General features: G+C 41.8%; 2 protein-coding genes across 3 annotated transcripts; one reads left to right on the top strand and one right to left on the bottom strand.

Moving 5' to 3' along the window:
• Positions 1 to 280: 280 nt before the first annotated feature.
• LOC110986336 (ergosterol biosynthetic protein 28 homolog) lies at positions 281 to 4,731 on the bottom strand. The gene is made up of 4 exons (XM_022248121.2): positions 4,312 to 4,731; positions 1,971 to 2,061; positions 1,722 to 1,840; positions 281 to 1,379 (listed from the first exon to the last, which is right to left on the bottom strand). The coding sequence occupies exons 1-4, from the start codon at positions 4,436 to 4,438 to the stop codon at positions 1,291 to 1,293; spliced, it is 426 nt and encodes a 141-aa protein (XP_022103813.2). The 5' UTR covers positions 4,439 to 4,731; the 3' UTR covers positions 281 to 1,290.
• Positions 4,732 to 10,017: 5,286 nt separating this feature from the next.
• LOC147800676 (uncharacterized) lies at positions 10,018 to 19,851 on the top strand. 2 transcript variants are annotated; one of them, XR_015428245.1, is made up of 8 exons: positions 10,018 to 10,128; positions 10,370 to 10,525; positions 13,232 to 13,588; positions 13,878 to 14,225; positions 14,434 to 14,781; positions 15,180 to 17,287; positions 17,635 to 17,983; positions 19,724 to 19,851. XR_015428245.1 is itself a non-coding variant. In XM_087148387.1 (7 exons), the coding sequence occupies exons 1-7, from the start codon at positions 10,083 to 10,085 to the stop codon at positions 17,911 to 17,913; spliced, it is 3,642 nt and encodes a 1,213-aa protein (XP_087004513.1). In that variant the 5' UTR covers positions 10,018 to 10,082; the 3' UTR covers positions 17,914 to 19,399. The 2 variants fall into 2 exon arrangements, 1 of the variants encoding a protein (XP_087004513.1); XM_087148387.1 differs by lacking the exon at positions 19,724 to 19,851 and having other exon boundaries at positions 17,635 to 19,399.
• The last annotated feature ends 81 nt before the right edge of the window (positions 19,852 to 19,932 follow it).

Below are 19,932 nucleotides of genomic sequence, written 5' to 3'. Positions count from 1 at the left end.
TCGAGGTTAAACCTAGAAGCTAGTGGAACCAGCATGGAAGTACGAAACATGTACACATAAGTAAGTAGAATCCTCCGTGATCGTATGCACCCACTTTCATGCTCAACTAGAGAAAAAACTCAGGCTATGACGTTTAACAGAAAGCATAAAAGGGGCGAGTCAGTCCAGTCACACTACATATCTCCCCATTTTTATACACTTTTTACCGGTGATTTTAAAACCTGCGACACATCTCTCGCCCAGAATTTAGGCTGTAGACTGAGTACAAACTCATCAGTAGTGAGTTTCTGTTCTTTTGATTAACAATCAATTTCTCTTTTAATGTTTGAAGTGGACAACAACTTTTGCTCCCAACGAAATTATTAATAAAATCTTCACTTTCATAAATCTGATGCAAAAATACAACAGGTTTGAAAGTTTTAAGATGACAATTTACAACCACTGAGAAGCCACTGTATGTGCTAACACGACTGGACCCTTTCTTGTTTTAAGCAAATAGCTAACTTGTCTCGTGGATTTTTAGGGGGAAGGGGCACAGTGCCTTTAATTCATATTACTGTTATTCATACTTACTGTTATTCATATTGAGCAATAACAAGGTGTGCCAGCGCACACATTAAAAAACATTTCATCAGTTAACCTAATCTATTGGGGTTGTGGGTCACAATTTATCTATCTAAAGGGTTTCTGCAAAATGTATTTAATACAAACCTTCAAAATGAACCTTTGAGTTTCAACGAACCTTATCTTCAAATTTTGCTCAATTTAAATGGGAATTCAGCTGTCTCGTTTTTATGCTAATGCCTATTTCTTTATTCATGAGCAAATTGTGATGTCCTCTCGGCACGAAAATGTCAATGTTACATTGGTTTGTGCAAAAAAATGCTGGATGTTTTAATATTTTGCTGGCCTGAATTTTTTCTTTGGTGATTCGATGTCGTCTAAATACAGAGCAAAGAGTCAGTGAGCAGCCTCTTTTCAAAAATGCTTTCTGAGAGAAACTTCTGGGTTCATAATTTTACCAAAAAAAACTTGCTGAAACTTGCTGAAAAAACTGCACTGACCCATGTCTTCCCTGTGCCCTTAATGTCCTGGAAAGCATGGGCAATTTTTAAAGTTTGAAAAGTGCACTTTTCCAATTTAACCCACAGGCAAGTCAAATAGGTTTAATACAGTAAATAGTACCCAGTTGCAGGAAAGTGTCAATGAAAATTTATTGCTGCCACCCTTTAACAGTAACTTGTCGGTTACACAGTTCCAATATTTGTTAAACCAATGGAAGTAAATTCATCAGTGTTTCTTTAACTGAAGTCCCTCTGATGGGTCCCGGCTGTGAAATATTCCAGGAAATGCAACAATCATCAGGACCGTAGAGCCACCTGTGCAATTCAAATTATGAAAAATGAATCCAAAAATTAGGGAAATTACAAACGAAAATTAGAATTATAGGCAATTATAAAGTGCAAGGTGTTTGTCCAAACTACCTTTGTACTGTTTGTGGTTTGGTTTGAACATATTACACATCTCCTCCTTTCCCCTAATTGTTTTGAGGATAGAGAGAAACTCTTAATGTGAAATTGGTGTGAGCCACTTCAATATTTCTTTTTTTTGGCAAGGAGGAGGGCAGGATATAGTCCCTATTCTTCTTCTGGATATACAATTTGCCGAGCCTACTCTTTAAACGTGGATTTGAATTGAGGCAAAATTGTTCATGATCAAACCTGCAACAATGAGTGGTGATATCACTCCGACTGTAAGCGCCGCTGTCTTAAATATCAGGAACTCTGCCAAGAAATAGACCAGAGCTAGCACAAACGAAAACAGCGTAGCGAGGTATAAGCTGTGAGGAATAGAAAAAAAAAGGACGTGGTACACTTGGCTGATTTGACTACAGTACGCTCACTGACAAACTTCAAAAAACACTGGAGAAAAACATCCACAACTTTACACTTTTTAATACATGTACTTACGGTTTACTTCTCGTGAATAGGGCCCAGAGAATCCTGACCACACCTGCAAGACAAGTCCAGGTGCCAAACAATCTGCCAAGAGCTGGGTTAACTGTGAATGAAATGATTCCCAAGTTAATATGTTGGCTTCCTATCTACTGAACCCGCATTTTTGTCTGTCTGGTTAAACTCTTGGTGAAAATACTTGTCTTGAAAATCCTCTTTGAAGCCCAAGTATTCTTTGTAATATCCTTGACTGTTCCTAAGGGATCTTCATTTTGAAGTACTGTACATGTAGTTGAACCTAAACCCCCAAATAACTCCCCAAAACTGTTTTTTGGCAGGCAGGAGGAAACACCAAAAAAGCTGGAATACAAAAGGAATACCATTCTCCTATTGGTGGGACTTATGAAAGGCTCCTACTTGGATTTGCACACAATTTTCAAATCACAGACCAAGCAAAATCAGGAACCAATTGCCCAATATTTTTCAATGGCCGCGGTGCAATGTGGCAACGCATCCAAATACGGTACCTATTATTTTCTGTGACTGCAGACATTATTTTGCAGTGTAGCGTGGGTTCAAGATATCTGATCAAATTGTGAACTTTGAACAGGGACAACAGGGTCCATGGCTGGGTGAGGGTCCACAATTGGAAACCTGTGTGGAAATTCCTAGTAACCTTTTTGACCCATGGCAGACACAATAGCAGGGAGCTATTTGAAAAAAAAGTAGGTGAAGTACACATGTAGGTGAACACAAAAGATTTTACCCAAACCAAATAGCGCCCTCCTTATGTGTCTGCCAAACCTCAAATGGGCTGATGGGGCCCTTCACCGAAACCTGGAGTACGAGCAATAGGAGGGCATATGTACATGTGTGTGGGGGAAGGGGGGGCATTTGGGTGTTATGCTTGAAGTGTTTCCTCCAGGAGCCTTTAGGTATTGATTTGCAGACTGCAGTTGTGCATTTCATGCTTGATGAGGGTGCTGATGGGGTATTGAACACATTTTTGAGAAGTTAAGGAGCTTTGATCGCACCCCTTAAACAGGGCACTGACCGCCGATGATGCAGCCCACTGTCCAGGGCATAAGAAGTCCAGAACCCAAGCCCCATTTTCAATAATAATCATAATCATGTACACATCTGTTGGATGCGATCAGTCAATCAGTAAATCCTGCATTGGTATTGTCTTATCATTCAGTCCCGAATGAAATCTCTGACTTCACCTTCCTTTTATAGAAACAATCTGCCACAACTATGGATAACAATAAAAGAGAGGCTGATGTCAAAACAAATTGTGGAATAAGATCAACAGCCTTCTTCCATGGCTCGACAGACAGCAAAAAGATTGAATGACCGCACAGATCGACGGAGCACATCTAACATAATTTTGGATATTTGCCCTGCCCAACGTGTTTTCTAATAACAATTGAAAATTTATAATGCACCATTTCCATAAAAATTATCAACGGCGCAGTACAGGTTAACATAAAAAATAATTAATTTAAAAAATGAAAAGATAAGGATAGATGAGTAAGGATAAATGAATGAATGTCACCGCGCTAGTACCCAAACAGAAGTATGGGGATACGTCTGCCCCGCCAACAGGGAGAACCTAACCCTGCTGGCATCGGTGATGTCTCGATCTTTCCCAGGGACAGGCGCCTCTAACCCTACCTATGATAAAAGAAAAGTAATTACATGTACATGTATACCAGACACGGTGAAATCAAAAATAATAATAACCCTACTAGTAAGCAGGAGGTCATGGGTTCGAATCCCACCCGAGTACGCTTGTGGTTTTCCACAAGCCTTCGGGGACATACACTGAGCATACAGTGTTAAAATACACGTCGGGCAGGGCAAAAAATCCAAAATTAATTTACATCTCCCTGGCATAAATCCATCCTTGAAATGGTTGTGCGTGGTACCCACTGAGTACATCTGATTCGAATCAGTCAGCCGACACCGGCAAGCTCGGTGGTCGAAAGGTTAAGATATCTGCTCTAGTAAGCAGTAGGTCGTGGGTTTGAATCCCACCTAAGTACACTGTACGCTTGTGGTTTTTTCACAAGCCTTTGGGCTATACACTGAGCATACAGTGTTAAAAGACACACCGGGCAGGGCAAAAATCCAAAATTAATTTATATCTCCCCTGTGCAAATTCATCCTTGAAACATCTAACATACATGTTATGTACATTGTATGCAATGGGCCTATGACCCTGAGTTGACACTGCACCCTACGCTGACCGTTATCTACGGTTAACACAGGTCTGCAACTCTCACACCAGACTCCACACTATCCCGCGGCCGCCGTACATTGGCATAATAATCTAGTTTGTTGTGTACAGACCTACCTGCATCTTTTTCCAATGTGTAGATCCTCTCTGCTAAGAAGGAGCTATCAATGAAACACTGCATTGACGTGAATAAAGCCGTCAGACCAACAATGCCTACCCAAACACGAACTATTGCTTCTAACATAATGACACTTGGATGGAATCTGAAAATGACATGAAAGACGACGCCAAGGCCCAAGCCAAGCAGAAGGCACGGCAGATTTCAGAGCGAACGCTGCGTGGGTTCTCACAGATCTCACGTAGGTGTAACTATAACTGATTCTTTTTAATCTACTGGTACTGCCATCAACACTTGCTAATTTATCCCTTATGATAACGACCCAGAACTGGTCACTAGTATGAGTGTACAGTGTACAGGTAGTTTGTTTACACACACGATGAAGTGCCTCACACGAGCATCTCTAGCTCTCTATCAGCTGGGGAAGCAACAGACGCCACCAACGGTGTAAACGATGAGAAATCAGTAGACTTCATACAAGTCCGTTTCGAATGCAGATCGACCGTCATACGTATGACTCAAGGGCTGCAGCCCACAAAAAATTCAAGCAATTATTTCCCCTGAGCTCATTAGCATGAACAGTGCCCCCCACAGTTTCTTTTGAAGAAGGAGAGTTTCTGGCCCCCAATAGTGAGATTGTGCAAATCTTTGCTTGGATCAACTCCCTGGTTCTTTGGGCTTCCATCTGAGGTCAGAATGGATAAAAAATACAGTTGACAAACTTAATGGTCCTACGGTCCCAGAAAGTAGTGGGATGCCAAGTTGAAAAATGGCTGACTGCGAACGTTGGAACTCTCACTTTTCGGGGGAAGGGTGATTCTGTTTTGCGTGAATAATTAAAAATAGATTTTTTACACCAAAAACAATTGAAACTAAACTGAAAGATAAATGAAAAAAAAAATAAATTTCTGTTTGAGAAACCCCAGGGATGTTTGCTTGCAATGTTAGAGCCCTGGGCAATGCTGATTTTACACTGGTTTCATTGTGGCTTCAACTGGCTTGAATTAGTGGACTGCACCCCAAAATACATTTGCATAGACCAAATCGCAACGCATGCAGGCTAGGTAGGTCTTGGGCAGATCATGGAGGAAGGAAAGATGTGAAGCCCGTCATTGTTTTAGGGTGCTTTTCTGTACAGCGTCTTCAGAACTCATAGCTCTTGTTCTGGGTTGGTTGTGAGTGGTTCTCTTTATATATGCAAAGACTTCTAAGGGATATGGTTTCTACAAACGGAGGACCATTTCTCCTTCCTCTACCTCCATGCTTATACACATATACTCCTCAAGCCCCACTCCTTTCATTTAAAATGGTGACAATGTTTTGAAGTGTTTGCCAAATTCTTTTTTAATGCTTTTTTTTATTGACAAAGGTTTCGTGTTTCATTATTTTACCTCGCGCGGACGGTATCGAACTTTTGCATTCTGTTCAAGTTGTTACGTAACAGTTTCCGCGCCACGCCGTCCCTTTTACAAACCCTTTAGTTTCGTTTATTTGTCGAATTCACAATAAGATGTCTTTTGTATACAATGGTTATGGTAATTCACTGTTTCTTTTCGCGGTTATCGTTGTTAGTTCCTTTTTGTGGTTGAAATAGAAGGTATGTAACGGTCAGGTGTAAATGCTTTTCGGGGTTGGTATAAATTGATTGTGTGGAGTGTAGAATGAGGGAGCGGGTTAACGTAGCGGTTCTTTCCTCGCTTTGTACCAATGAGGCCCGGGTTCGAGTCCCGGCTTGGCCCAAGCTTTAAGTGCATTTGGTTTCCAGTCCATACTCGCTCTCGTAGGTTTTCTCTGGGCACTCCGGCTTCCTCCTGCCTCTATAACTGGACCTTCATCCTAACTCCGTAATGTGATGCTGATTAATAAAGTGTATGAATAAACGTACAGTTATTGGCGAAAATAGCCTGAATTGCTGAAAGCGCCATTAAAACAAAACAATAGAGTGAGGGAGAACATTTTGAGCGTTGAGAGTCGTCATATGTCAGTGTGACAGAAGTCTTTTGGGTCGCCGACCTATAATAGATAACCATTTTACCCCGGAGTGGTAACGCAACACCTCACCCCGTGAGACCGTACCAGAAGTGTCGGCAGGGACACGGCAACATCGAGCGGTAACGATCTGCTGCTGCCATGGGCCCAGTACAAGATCATCGTCACCCTCTCCATGGGAAGTTTGTACTCCTTGCCCATTGCTGCTAACTCAAAGTATAATTTGCTTTTAAGTTTTACTTTGCTTATTTTGTGGCCCATTTTGCTTTCCTTATTTAGGTTTGAGGCCTGGACATAAACTAAAGTGCTTGCTTAATCAACTGGTTTCTTTGGCATTCTGTTGAGCTCATGCAAAGCTTTTTTTTGTATAATTTGCTTGCACTTCCAGAAGTTCGTTTTATGCCGTAAAGTTGTCTTTAATTAATTACATGTTTACTTTCGCTTAATTTGACGTTTAGTTTGGTTTAATTTGGGAACAACCAAACGCTGCATTGTGTTTAATGTGCTTTGTGTATGGATGCTTAAGTTGATTTGATTTTTGCTAATTATGCAAGACCTATGGATTTAATTCGATTCCTTTGTAAATACTTGTAAATACTTAATTTCATTTCTTTAATAAATTTATATTTGCTGTCTTGAGTTCAAAGAGATTCTTCCCTACTTGCTTTATTGAGGTTAAGACAAAACTAATTCGGGTCTTTTGGGTAATTCTGGGGAATTACTTGACAGTGTAAGCGAGTCAATCGTAATCAAAAACATAAAAAAATAAAATAAAAAACCTGCAAAATGTCTCCTGGGGGTAATTGCTCCCCCCGCTGGACACACCACTGTCATGAAGGGTTGCTTGTCACCCACCCCCCAAACGCTCATAATTTGAGAACGGTAGCCACTCCCCCCGCATGTTTTTAGCATTTAGTAATTACAGCTGACAACGATTTCCAACCAAGTCTGAGAGATCGTCAGAGCAAACAGCAAATATACAAAGATCATTGGGACGCCATCACTGGAATTCGAAGGGGGATTCTTCCCTGGTTCTAAAAAGCGAGTCTTATCAAGTAATTTCTTCAGACTCACTTTTATTCAGGACAGGGCTCAGGTTGTCTTTCGCCTCAAAATAAACCTCACTTATGTTTTAAACCAGCGACACTAATAAACTATACAAAAGTGGTACTATTTTTTGCCTTTTTTATGATGCAACATTTGCCCAGACAAATATAATTAAAAGGAAACATGTCTGTTACCCTGGGAGCATGAAAACCGTAATAAAATGCAGTTGCGATATTTTTTTATCAGTTTCCTGTTTTGTTTTCTTTTTCTCTTGTTCTTTACCTTTTCATCAGTCTTATTTCTCTTCAAGTCCCTGTTATAGAATTTCACTGTAGCATGTTATTTAAATCTTGCGAGAAATGATACAAATTTAATTGAGTTAGTGTTTCTGTGATGAGATGCCTGGTCATGGCACACTTGAACATGGTCAAATAGAGTACACTATATGCTGATTAAATTATGTCTTATTTACACAATTGCTTTAAAATGTTATTGATTATGCCAGACGGATGTTACAACAGTACGGAGGGAGGGATGGTACCAATAGCTTTCAAAGGTTGTCCACGCTACAGTCTTTCCACTTTTTTGCGACTATCCAATCTTCACCATACAGTTACATTAACCTAACTCTACAAATCTTCACGCTGCTTCGCAGCGCTATAGGATCTTTGATAACGTACATCATGGACGCGGCTATGTTGCTTGTCACCAACTGTATTATTGAAAATTATTTATGTTCAACTTTTATGTTCAGCTTAGACGACCATCGCGCTATTATTGAGGCTGTTTAAAAATCAAAATAACATGAGTTTTTTGTGCACGTGTTAGTGCAAAACCCTGACATGGAGGTAGTGTGATCCTGTTCCGAGAACAGTGTTCTTGATGGGTCGATTCCCGCCATTCGAGAAGAAGAACAAGAAGCCACGGTCAAAAACAGGCCACCCGAACTCGACCAAGGGCTTTGGGCTTTCAACCTGATGGTTGCTGGATCAAACTACCTAGTCCCAATTCAGTGGCGTATAACAGGGCTATAGGGACGGGATGTGTGCAAGTTCCCTCCTGACATGTTGCCATTAATTTTTTAGGACCTGCCCCTCTTTTTACATGTTCTAAAAATAAGTATCTCTTTGATTCGCTGCATGTAACAACAAATTTTGAAACGTACAATTCATTCATGTGAGGGGATACAAAAAATTGTCTGTTTATTTTCCGCCATTTTGAACTGGCGCTTAACTAACTTCAATCGTCGGTTCTCGTTCGGTCAGAACAATGACGTCACAGAGGCAAAACCGAAGTTGCTTAACCAATTATCAAAGCTTAAACAAGTACATGGTTTGGGTGGCCAAAATACGACCCTGTTGGGACTCCGCCCTAATGGGACTATGAAGTGCACGGTTTGCAGCCGGGAAGTTAGTAACAGAATGAACACTCCCCACCTGCAGCTTGCTCTTTTCAACCGCTGAGGGGGTGCTTCTGCTCAAGGCAGACACTGGGACTCACTGTATAACACGCGCATACCACCTGTCCTCGATTGCGGGGCCGCTTATAACTCTGAATGGTGAGATTTTGAAAAGTGAATTGAGCATCAAAAACGAAATATCAATGTTTGCTTTTTGTCCAGCATGATATACCGTATAATGATTATGCATGTCCATACAGCTGGTGTGCATGAGCATCAGGGCTAATTGCTGTCCAAATGATCAGAAAGACTGGAAGATTCCAGATGCAACAGACGGTGTTTGAAACCACCTAGAAAACTGTGGAAAGTATAGGCGGGATTGTGAAGCTCGGGAAGAAATCACTGTCGGACTGTCGTTGTCGACAATGTTCACAAGTTTCCGACATGTTCCGAACAATTTCGGACCCGAGTGTCATCTGCGTTCATATCGTGAAAGGGGCGGTTACAGGACTTATTTTTCTGGTCTGAATGGTTTGGTCAGGGGTCCTCACTTATTTGTTTCTCTATTTAAGCTAACGTGGACAATGAACATGACCAGCTTTGGAGCTTGAAAAGGACTTAGAGTCCCCAGTGAGACGTTGTGGATACAATGCCATGCACATTAATTAAAAAAAACCCATATTCCAATGCAATTCCATTCCTGATTCGTAAAAAACAGAATTTATTAATGTACTTTTCTTGAAGTTTCCCTCTTTGAAAAAAATTACAACACTGTATTAGTCGAAACATGACCCTTAATTTTTATTTTGCTAGACCCATTCCATTAAACACGACCTCAATCCCCCTTGTCCTGGTGAGATAGTGTGTCATTATAGGGGCCTGTATTGAGTTCAATACCGAGGGAATTCACTGTGGGACCGGAAAAGATACGCTATCTCTATCTGGAACAGAAGCGCCAGGCACCACAAACAACTGGCACTAATGAAACTTAGTGTAATTTGAAGACTGACCGTCATCATACTAAATTATAGGGGTTGGCTGCATTGCACGGGTCATTGGGTGTTTTGATAAGCTTTTTCTGAGTGACACAGTTGTCAGTTGAAACCCTACCCGCGGTATCGGAACTCGTTGGGGAAATTAGCAAATGGAGTTAAGAAGTCAAAGTGGCAGTGGTGTTCATTTCCTCGCCGCGCTGGGACATCTCAAGAGAATTATCGTCCTCAACTGTATAAAAACTCTACGAAAGAGTGGGAACAGATCCACTGCCTATTTCCGACCATTCTGTCGAGCCCGGACCGCAGTAACGACCTGGATGGACCGAGGATAAGCTCCAGTATGCATAGCTTAACTATCGTCATGCTTCTGATGTTGGTGAATCGGGGTGAGTGAATTAGAGCCAGTGGTCAGAAAAATGAAATGGTGGTATTTCAATAGGTTAATCACACCAGGATCATCAGTAAGGGTATGCTGGATACCGATGTTTGCATATGTTGACGTCCAGTTAAATTTTCCAATTTGGGGGATCCACGAGAAGCTGTTTTGTACCTCTGCAAATATAAGCAAACGAAACTTGCAGATTTTTTCTTCAGTTGAGAGTGTCAAATATACCCTTTTACTTGCAGGTGCACCCAATGAAGTCAAATATAATTCGACTTTGAGTAATTTGCTCAGTCCATCCCGTTCCTCTCCGGAGGAGGACAGCTCCAGCTCGTATTCAGACACATTAGGCAGCTCATCGTATAGTTCATCATATGAGGGCGATGCTACTCCGCACTTGGGTGAGCTTTTGCCAGAGCGGCAAGCAAGTCTTATCTCTGCATGTCAAGTCTAGTCCCAACTTATTTTTCAAACATGTCTGAAGTCATAATTGAAGTTTCCCTTGGACGCTTTTTCTCTTATAACTTGCCGACGATGTGATCTAAGATGTTAATCAAGGCAGATTTGACCTGTATGCCTATTTGTCCCATAGTAGTATTATATAATGTAGGTATACAATGTCATAGATACATAGAAGACATTTATCATGAAAAATGACATGTTTACTTTAGCAATAAGAAAGTCAGGGATATATATATGTACATTTTTTCATGTATCAGTATTTTTGTAAGTTGAAGTTAGGTCGCAAGTCATTTTCACTCATATCAAATCATGTCACAAATTATATATTTTAGTCGGTCAAGTCTCGAGTCAAAACAGTTTGCAAATGAGCTAATACACTCGACAGATTCATTCCCAATCTTTAAGACAGATTCCAGTTGGTAATTCATCGAAAAAACACTTCGAGGGTTTAAAATTTTCGATTTTTTTCCCTAAGAATTTCGAGCGATAATATCGACAACTTAGTCAATTCTGTAAATAATTCTTGCTCACCAAACACCCATCAGTCTTCACTAAAAATAATCCTTGCTGTCTCCAGTAACTTTACCTAATCGATTAAACTTGTTCCTTCGTGTTGGGCGTCCAATGAATATACACTTTTTTGTTTATTATCCGTGGTATAAATCCACTAATTAAAGCGTTTCATCTAATTGTATAAAGATAGATTTTTGCTTTTGTTTCGTTTCATGAGGTATGCACACCAATCTGCACGAACTCCGTCTTCTCTAATAACGATGCTTCAACATGTTTTCGATTTTTTGTGGAAATCATGTTTTGATTGGTACTGATTAACAATGACTATAACGTATTCAGAAATGTTTGTAAGTCAGTATTCCGTAACGGAAAAGATAATAAAGCGTACAAGATAATCACTTTGTATGGTGCTTTCCAGAGGTGACGCTGGGTCTTCGTTAGAGGTTTTCAACCTAAGCTTTGAAGCCTACTCATTGCAAGAGGGGAAAAGTGACACTGGCTGCATTAGGATGGAGATTTTGAAAGCAAAATCAAGACACTCATCGAAGCAAAATTGCGAGATGAATTGTTACGTCTGCAGAAATTGAAACAGTGAAAACAAATCCTGGTTAAAAAACAATGGATGGTCAAAATTGTCAGAGGTCAGTTTTGGCAAGTCAAGTCACAAGTCATTTGATCACAGGTCAGGTCAAGTGAGTCACAAGTCAATTTGGTCCAAGAACAAGCAAGTAGCAAATCTTTTTGTCCAAAGTATAAGTCAAGTCGCGCATTAGTTTATCTGGCTGTAATAAGTAAACGGGGTCAGGCTTCAACTTAACAGGCGCGGATTTAGAACCAATTTTCAGGAGGGGGTTAAAGCCTTCCCCCAAACCCCCTAACCCCAGAACTGCGACTACAACTTACGACTGACAACTTCGAAGGCGACTTTCCATATGAACTTTTTTGGGTGCGTTGCGTAATGATTATGCGTTTATGTGTTTCACTTTCACTGACAAAAAAATCGACCCAACACACGTGTGAGTTGGGGTTGGCCGTCAAAATCGCCCCGCAACGATGCCGTATATTTCCCGCGGTTCGCAGTAAAGCGGGAAATTGCTGTCTTGTAAATTCGAATAACCATAGTGCGTGGGTCAATAAGCAGGTGTATTATGTAATCCGGAATGTGAGGATGGGAGTTTTCAAGGGGTCAATTGTGTGGATGGTTAGCTCTAGCGAGCACACTCATAGACGCAAGTTAAAATCGTCACTATACCGGTAGATTTATTAGGTGAAGTCCAACACCAGCACGGGGGGAGGGGTAAGCGGTTTCGCTTTGCACCAATGAGGTCCGGGTTCGAGTGCATTTGGTATCCAGTCCATACTCGCTCTCTCAGGTTTCTTTCCGGGTACTCCGGTTTCCTCCTGCCTCTAAAACTGGACTGTCTTCCTAACTCCTTAATGTGATGCTGATTAATAAGGTGTGTGAATGAACGTACATTTATTGGCGCAAATAGCCTGAGTTGCTGAAAGCGCCATTAAAACAAACCAACAACAACAACAACAGCACAGAGGGGACCGCTGGCAGTTTTTGGACAAAGGTTTCCAGAGCATTTTTGAAATTTTTATCTCTGGCTTTTCCTGGACATCGTGGTCTCCAATGAAGTGATTCTAAAATATGAATAAATGATGTGATCAGTAGAATACCGGATACATGGTTTTGCTTGCAAACGGTATTATGTATTGTTTAAAATCAAGGACAACATAAGAGAGTTGCTGTACAATTTGCATTTGCAAACTCGGGTACGCAGACAGGAGTATAAATGAAAATTTTCTCAACATTAATTACTGAGAGTAGGTTTCCGTGACATGGCCGATGGACGAGTTATTTTATATTGAGCCATTGATGGAAATCTTTCGTAATGGAATTTGAAATCTTGTAAAAATAAAAAAACTAGTACAGTGCACGGCATATATGGAGGTCATGCCGATAGAATAAAACGTGAGGAACGATACAATTTAAATTTTGAACGTTAAATTGCCATCATCTAGTATTTAATTGCCATAAGCAAGTTAATACTTAACTCTTCATCCGGACACACTTTCCTCGCTATTTGAATATGTATATATATGATCAATTCTTTTTCTGCTGGTAGATTTTGGTCCCGATTGGGATGTCCGATTATGGGCTGGGGAGTTTGCAAACGAAGGACGACTTGAGATACGGCCACCAGAAGGTGAGTGGGGAACGGTGTGTGGTGTCAACAACTCGGCTTTCTCGCGGGGATGTGGTGTGCCAGAGCTGCAGGATGTATGCCACCAACTGGGATTCCTCGCACCGTACAGGCTGGATATGGATGGAGCCCGGTTCGGTATGGCGGATGGACCGATATGGTCAGAGGGTTTTGTCTGCCCATCGCAGCCTGGACGCTCATGCCGTTTGGCTCCGTGGACGGGAAATGATACATCAAACTGCTATCACAGATCTGATCTATCACTTACCTGCGTCACAGGTATATACGTTTTCATCCAAGCATTCACTCCTACTTGATACCTGCGAAACAGTAATCGGTGTTGTTCTAAGCTGGTCGTAAAGCGTTATCTTTGAACAATGTGAGTGTGACGACTCCTGCGCACTTCGACCTGGGTCAATCTCAATCCTGCTATTTTCTGTCAGCAGATTTGTTATAGCTGAGCAACATAGTTGCAATTCTCACCCGAGAGCGCTCTCATCCTGACAAAACGTAATTTTTTTTGCGTTTTAAAGAATATAATCGCTATACTGTTCTTTTATGTCTGCAGATAATTTCCGACTTTCTGCTGGGTGTTCTTCGCGTGAAGGGCGAGTGGAGGTGTTCCTGGGCGCGGCCGGCTGGGCCAGGCTCACTCGTTGCTCTGACTATCCGCGTCATGCTACCGACCTGTTCGCTGATAGAATGTGTCAGTACCTGGGACACCCGTTGGCCATTGGTTCTGTGGGTACTTGCAAGGTTGGGCCTGCGGATCTTAACCTACTCTCGGTGAGGTCAGAGCTTTGTCCAACACATTTCAAGAACCCACGAGAATGCTTCAAAGTAGCTCTGAGAAGCAGCTGTCTGCAGAAAGATCCATCCTGTATCGCTGGCGATGTTGAAGTTGTCTGTGCAAAAGGTACGTTCATGTGATTGCTGCTAAACAGGCAAGGTTCTCTTTGTATGCTGATTGCAGGCAATTTATTAAATTGTTTTCAAGAATTAAACTAAGCCATGACCTAGATCCACATAAAGTCCTGAGCTGGCAAAAGCTGTTCTTTATGAGATGCTCAGCTTGTTATCGTCTACTGCGATTATCACCCCGGTTCCATTGTTCTCGTTTGCAGAAGATGAAGTCCTTTCGACCTCTTTGAACTTCACTGATGTCTTCAATGTGCGTCTGGTTAACGGCACAAATCGCTTATCTGGTATCCTTGAGCTCCGACACCTTGCGTTCGGCTGGGCGCCGGCATGCTTTTACGACACGGGTGGCATCCACGACATCGCCAGTCGGGTCTGCCGGCAGCTGGACTCACATTGCTTCATTGAGTCAAGCCTGACCGACCTGGTGAACCGCAGTGAAGGCCTAGAGTACATTTTACGGAATCCACCACGGAGCCAACCCGTGTGGTTGAGGGGCCAAGACCAGTGCCTGAGGCAGAAAGGCTACAGTCTGAAGGTCGTCTGTAGTCTAGGTTTGTCGTTACTTTTTGTCATTTAATTTTCGTGACTTACAATGAGCATACTAATCTACTACTGCATAGGAGTTTTCTGATAATCACAATTATGGGGTACAACGTGTAGGCCTCTAGCCTATTCACTCAGCCTGCATGAACTTGAAGTCCTCGGTGGTGTTAATTTTGCAGAAGGGCCTACTCTGCTAACTTTTTGCGTAGCGACAGCAGACTATGTCAATATTTGGAGGAAGTTACAATTACAAATAGCTCAATTTTAACTAAGTATGTTAATATAAGTGTTTTAATGTATTCAACGTGATTCACGGAAATTCAGTAGTTCCTAAATAAGCTGATATTCTAAAATTTAGAAGATTAAGAGCAGCTTCGTCGCGACACCCTTTTTTATTTTTGTGCAGATATAACAATAAATGGCACGACAGTGAGTCTCTACCCAAATCAGACCTGTGAGGGGCGATGTGGAGAGCCGTCATCCCCTGACCAATGTGGATGTGACATCATGTGTCACGTGTTTCAAGAATGTTGCTATGACGTCGACAGCAACTGCCCAATCTTCTACGCAGACACAAACGCGTCCCACAACATTTTGAACCTCTCCACAAGGTCTCACTACTATCAGTGCGTTGAATTTGGTCGGGCTTCAAGCTACCGACTGATCAGCACTTGTCCGGGGGCCTGGAAGGAAGATGACGTCAGACATCAATGTCAATCCGAGTTGCAGCCTGTATTGTATCGTCCGCTGGACATCCCTTTCAAGAACCCCAAATGCGCAATCTGTCATGGCATAGCTCAGAATCAAAGTCTTGTACCAGTTGATGACAGCGCCGCATTCGTTGCCATAGTAGATCCCGATTTGGGCGGTAAATTGCAGCCATGCAACCAGCTCATTGGCTCGTGCGACAATGGGGGCTCGGATGGCGTCAGAGACGCTTGCAGGAGCTATATGGCACCTGTTGGGAAACATAAAAACCCTCATTGCAATCTTTGCCAGAACAATGTGAATCAAACCAGAGACTCAAGCGTTTGCTTCAGAATAACACTGTCCTCGTCCGCGCACTTTCTACATACAACGTTGATTTCTCAGCCAGTGAAAGTAAGAGTTGTGAACAATCAATATTTTCAGTCCTTTGGCCCAAATACTGAGATTGTCTGTAATAAAAGGCAGTATTTTTTAGAAGTCAATGGTCAGGATACTCAAGAAGGGTCGAGGGGTATTATTTCTGAGCAGCGGTTAATGGAATGTCTCATCAGCGCAATTTCTCTGCCCAGTCTCAGCCGGGCATCGCTTACTTCTTCACCAGTGAAACGACGATTAGTTTTGAAGCTCGGTGGGGAGAGATTAAACTACACCGTCCTCCCCTTAGTGTCAACTCCTTCTGACATGAGTAATATGGAAGAGATCTTGGATCGTATCTTGCGAGTGGATGGTAACCTCTCTAGAACCAACTGGGCAGATCGCTGCAATCTTTCCGAGGTTGTGTTGAGAGATGAATGCCTCCTGGCGCCACACTTTCCCGACAGCTTTGACAACATTGAATGCTTCTCTGTAGGAGATGGAAAGTGGAAAACAGTTACTATTGACAGAGATCTGTTTGTTTACATTATGAATACCAACGAACTCGTGGCCCCTACTGACATATCTAATTCCACAAGTTACATCGTTCACACAGAAAATTCTAGTAAATTGAAGTTGCTCCGTTTTTGTGGCAAAAGAGCAAACAATTTCATGTGTGAAGTGCGAAATCCTAATGACATGCATGTAAATGACACACCGAATCAAGAAGCTGAACTCACTCTTCCCAATGGAGAGCACCTTATATGCTTTCCCAAGTCGAGTCAGTGGGCGAGTTGGGACCCTTTTTCTGACCCAGAACTTATCATCAACGTGGTGGGATTCAGTCTCTCTATGGCTGGTCTCATGGCAACCCTGCTGACCTATTGCGTCTTTTCTTCTCTGAGAAATGTTCATGGCCTGGCCATAATTAATCTGTCTTTGGCAATCTTCCTCGGTCAGCTCTTGTCCACTCTGTCCAGCGTTGTCATCACACCTTCTCATCAGGGCCTCTGCAGCGCAGTAGCTGTCGCCACCCACTACGGTTGGCTGTCAATGTTCGCCTGGATGGCAGCCGTTTCATGGGACTTCATGCAGACCTTCTCCTCCAACCAACCAGCACACACCAAGCACAGCGACGGGCGTAAATTTCTTCGTATGTTTTTGCTCGGGTGGTTTTCTCCAATGTTGGTTGTCATTCCGAACGTCGTCTTGTTTTTCTGCGATTGTACCCGCGTTGATTTCAGCTATGGGGACGATGTTGCTTGTTGGATGACAGGCACGTTCAAACTGGCCGTACTCTGTGCACCAATCCTGGCGTGTATCTGCTTCAACGCCGTGTGTTTCGTCGGGACCGTAAGAAGCATCCGAGCATCAAAGAAAGCCACGGCAATACTCAACAAAAACAGTTCCAGGGGCCAACCAGTCTGGCGTGAGGTCGTTGTCTATGCAAAGGTACTGTGCTAACTTTCTTCACAATGATGGTGAACAGTTCATGCGAATGAAAAAAATTGTTCAATCACGACATTTATCATAAGAATTTTACGCAGTTCTTATCATCTCCCCATTTAACAATACTATTTTCATGTTTTATTGATTTTTATATTTATATTTACGGTTGCAATTTGCAAATTTGTGATGCTTCATTTTGATGCAGAGCTCCTTGAAGCCTTATAAAAAAAATGGAAGACGCTTTATACAATTATTTTTGCTATTAGGCGAAATTGCCTCATTTTCTTCGGACGCTCTTATGTGTGACCTTACAGAATATCGCTTGCCATATAATTTTGCCCTTTTCTAAGATTTCGAGTTTGCTGAGCTTTACCTGGATCCTTGGATTCATCGCCATGGCAACCGAGCTTCGACTCTTCTGGTACGCTTTCACCATCTTCACCTCCCTGCAAGGTTTCTTCGTGTTTCTGTCGTTCGCCCTCAATGGCCAAGTGAGGGCGCTGTGGAGCGGCAAGATCAGTAAATTGGTGACATCGATGTGTGCATTTACATCACAGTCGTCAACTTCATCGCCACCATCAGAGCGACCGCAACCGCAGACCGTGGGGCAGGCGTTGTCCGACACTTGAGAATAATTAACTGACCCCCTCCAGAAATGGTGAAAGGTGATGGCCTGATTAAGTTTTGCCCACGGTCACGGTGAGCTCAATTCTGTTTTCAGTGGCATGCAGCGCTGTAATTTTTTAAAGATGTGATGAAAATCAGCATGGAATGACGCAAGATTGTTGTTGGTAAAATCACTCGTTTTAGACAAGAGGCAAATTACAATTGTTTCATTTTTACATAGCTATCTTGTCTGTTGATCTATAATTTCAGCTCTTTGCGTTGAATCACCACCATCCGGCCATACAGTTAGCGAACATGCAAACGATATAGAAAATTGTATTCTTTAAAAGAGATATTTTCACGTGTTCGGCTGTTCAGCACAATCTTGCTGTCACTTCGTAAAGAGGTTTAGAGGCCTAACATTACGGGTCCAGTCTCTGTGAGTTTTTGTCGAATTCGGACCTGTTTATAAATATGACTGAAATTTAGATCAGGATTAGGCTAAATTCATTTTGGTACCTCTTCCGACCCCTGTTGATAAGAAAATAACAATCATGTTACATGCCCTATAAGTTTCGACAAATCCAAATTTTTCAAAGTGATAGTCAGAAAAAAAATACAACACTATTGGCAACTCAGGCGCCAACAATACAGTCGATCCAGGTTAGTGCGCCTCCAAGAGTTTGCAACGCGTCGACCAATCACAGGTTGCGAAATCTGTCGACCCTTAAACGCGTATGAGTCGCCCGTATTCACACAGTTTTTTATACCCCAATTGACTTAATTTAAACAGATATAAAACTGAAACCACAAAACAAGAAATAAAAAGAATGTCAAAAAGATGGGTCAATGTGATTTTTAAACATTTATACTTGTCATGATTGAACAAAGTGTGGTGCAACTGTAGTTTAGTTTAAATAATTTGGCATTATTTGACTATAAAAGCAACAGTACAGTGGAAATTCAAAATTCACGATGATTGTATATCTTTAATCTACGGAATTCTGTTTGGAGAGTTAGGCAGGTGACGTGCGGCAGTGTATTTGAAGTACACCCTGTTGTTAAGAGGGCAAAGTTACTAACTTTCTTTCCAACCCATGTTCACTTTATAAGTGATGTGTCGGTTTTAATGCCATCGTTTCTGTGGTTTCTGTTTAAGAGTGAAGATCCAAATTTTGATTGTGCTATTGGAGTTTGAATCTAGGCATGATGTTGTGTGCTTTTGTGTAAAACATTATTCATGTTGTGCCTTAAGCTCGAAAGACCTGGATATGAGTCCAGGTTACATTTCCTTTTGTGCTCGAACAAGATCTCGCTTGTTTCTTATTTTTAGAGGTGTGTCTCGATGTATAGTAATTATTTAAAACCTTCAAGTTAGATACTGATTTAAAAATCAACGAAAGTTGTTGCAGTAGTGCTAGATATGAAAACTATTTCAAGCATAGAAAATAGTAATCGTGAAACGGTGTTTATAAGACATAGCCTACCGGGAATAAAAGAAAAGCATTGTCACCCAACCTGTATTCTCGCTGAACATGTAGTTTATTTTTAGTTAGTACATAAAAATCTTTGATATATGTTAAGTTGAATTCAATGGATGGTTGGCCATTGTGGAATGCTCAGAATCTTGTCAGCGCCTCCAGCGATTTACACATGAGCTACATCAGCAATTTATATCATTTACGTTGGCTTCGTAAATTTGAATGTAGCCTCGTATTTCAAATAAAGCTTTAAAATAAGTCCAATCAATCGAAGGAAATCATTTTAAATCAAGGATTGCGACCTTTCAGTGTGACACCGATGACCAAGCTCACAATGAATTCTTGTTTGTAGATTTTATCACGCGGAACGCACTGGCAATTGAAAGAGTGGGACAAGTTCGCAAGCACGTTTACCTGCTCTAAATCCGCCCAACGGGGACAAGTTTTCAAGAGCAGACCCAAAATGCAAACAGCCTGGTGAAAAGTTTGCAAAGTTCGAAGTTGTTGGAGCACAGAGGCCCCTCCCCCTGCACTCCAACAATAAAGTGCATAGTTGTACTA

The sequence above is a fragment of the Acanthaster planci genome, linkage group LG01 (assembly GCF_054643075.1).
Source record: "Acanthaster planci isolate LZ-2023a linkage group LG01, COTS_SCS, whole genome shotgun sequence".
NCBI classification, from domain to species: Eukaryota; Metazoa; Echinodermata; class Asteroidea; order Valvatida; family Acanthasteridae; genus Acanthaster; species Acanthaster planci.
Note: the sequence above shows the minus strand (reverse complement) of the source record. Positions and strands in the feature narration are given on the sequence as shown.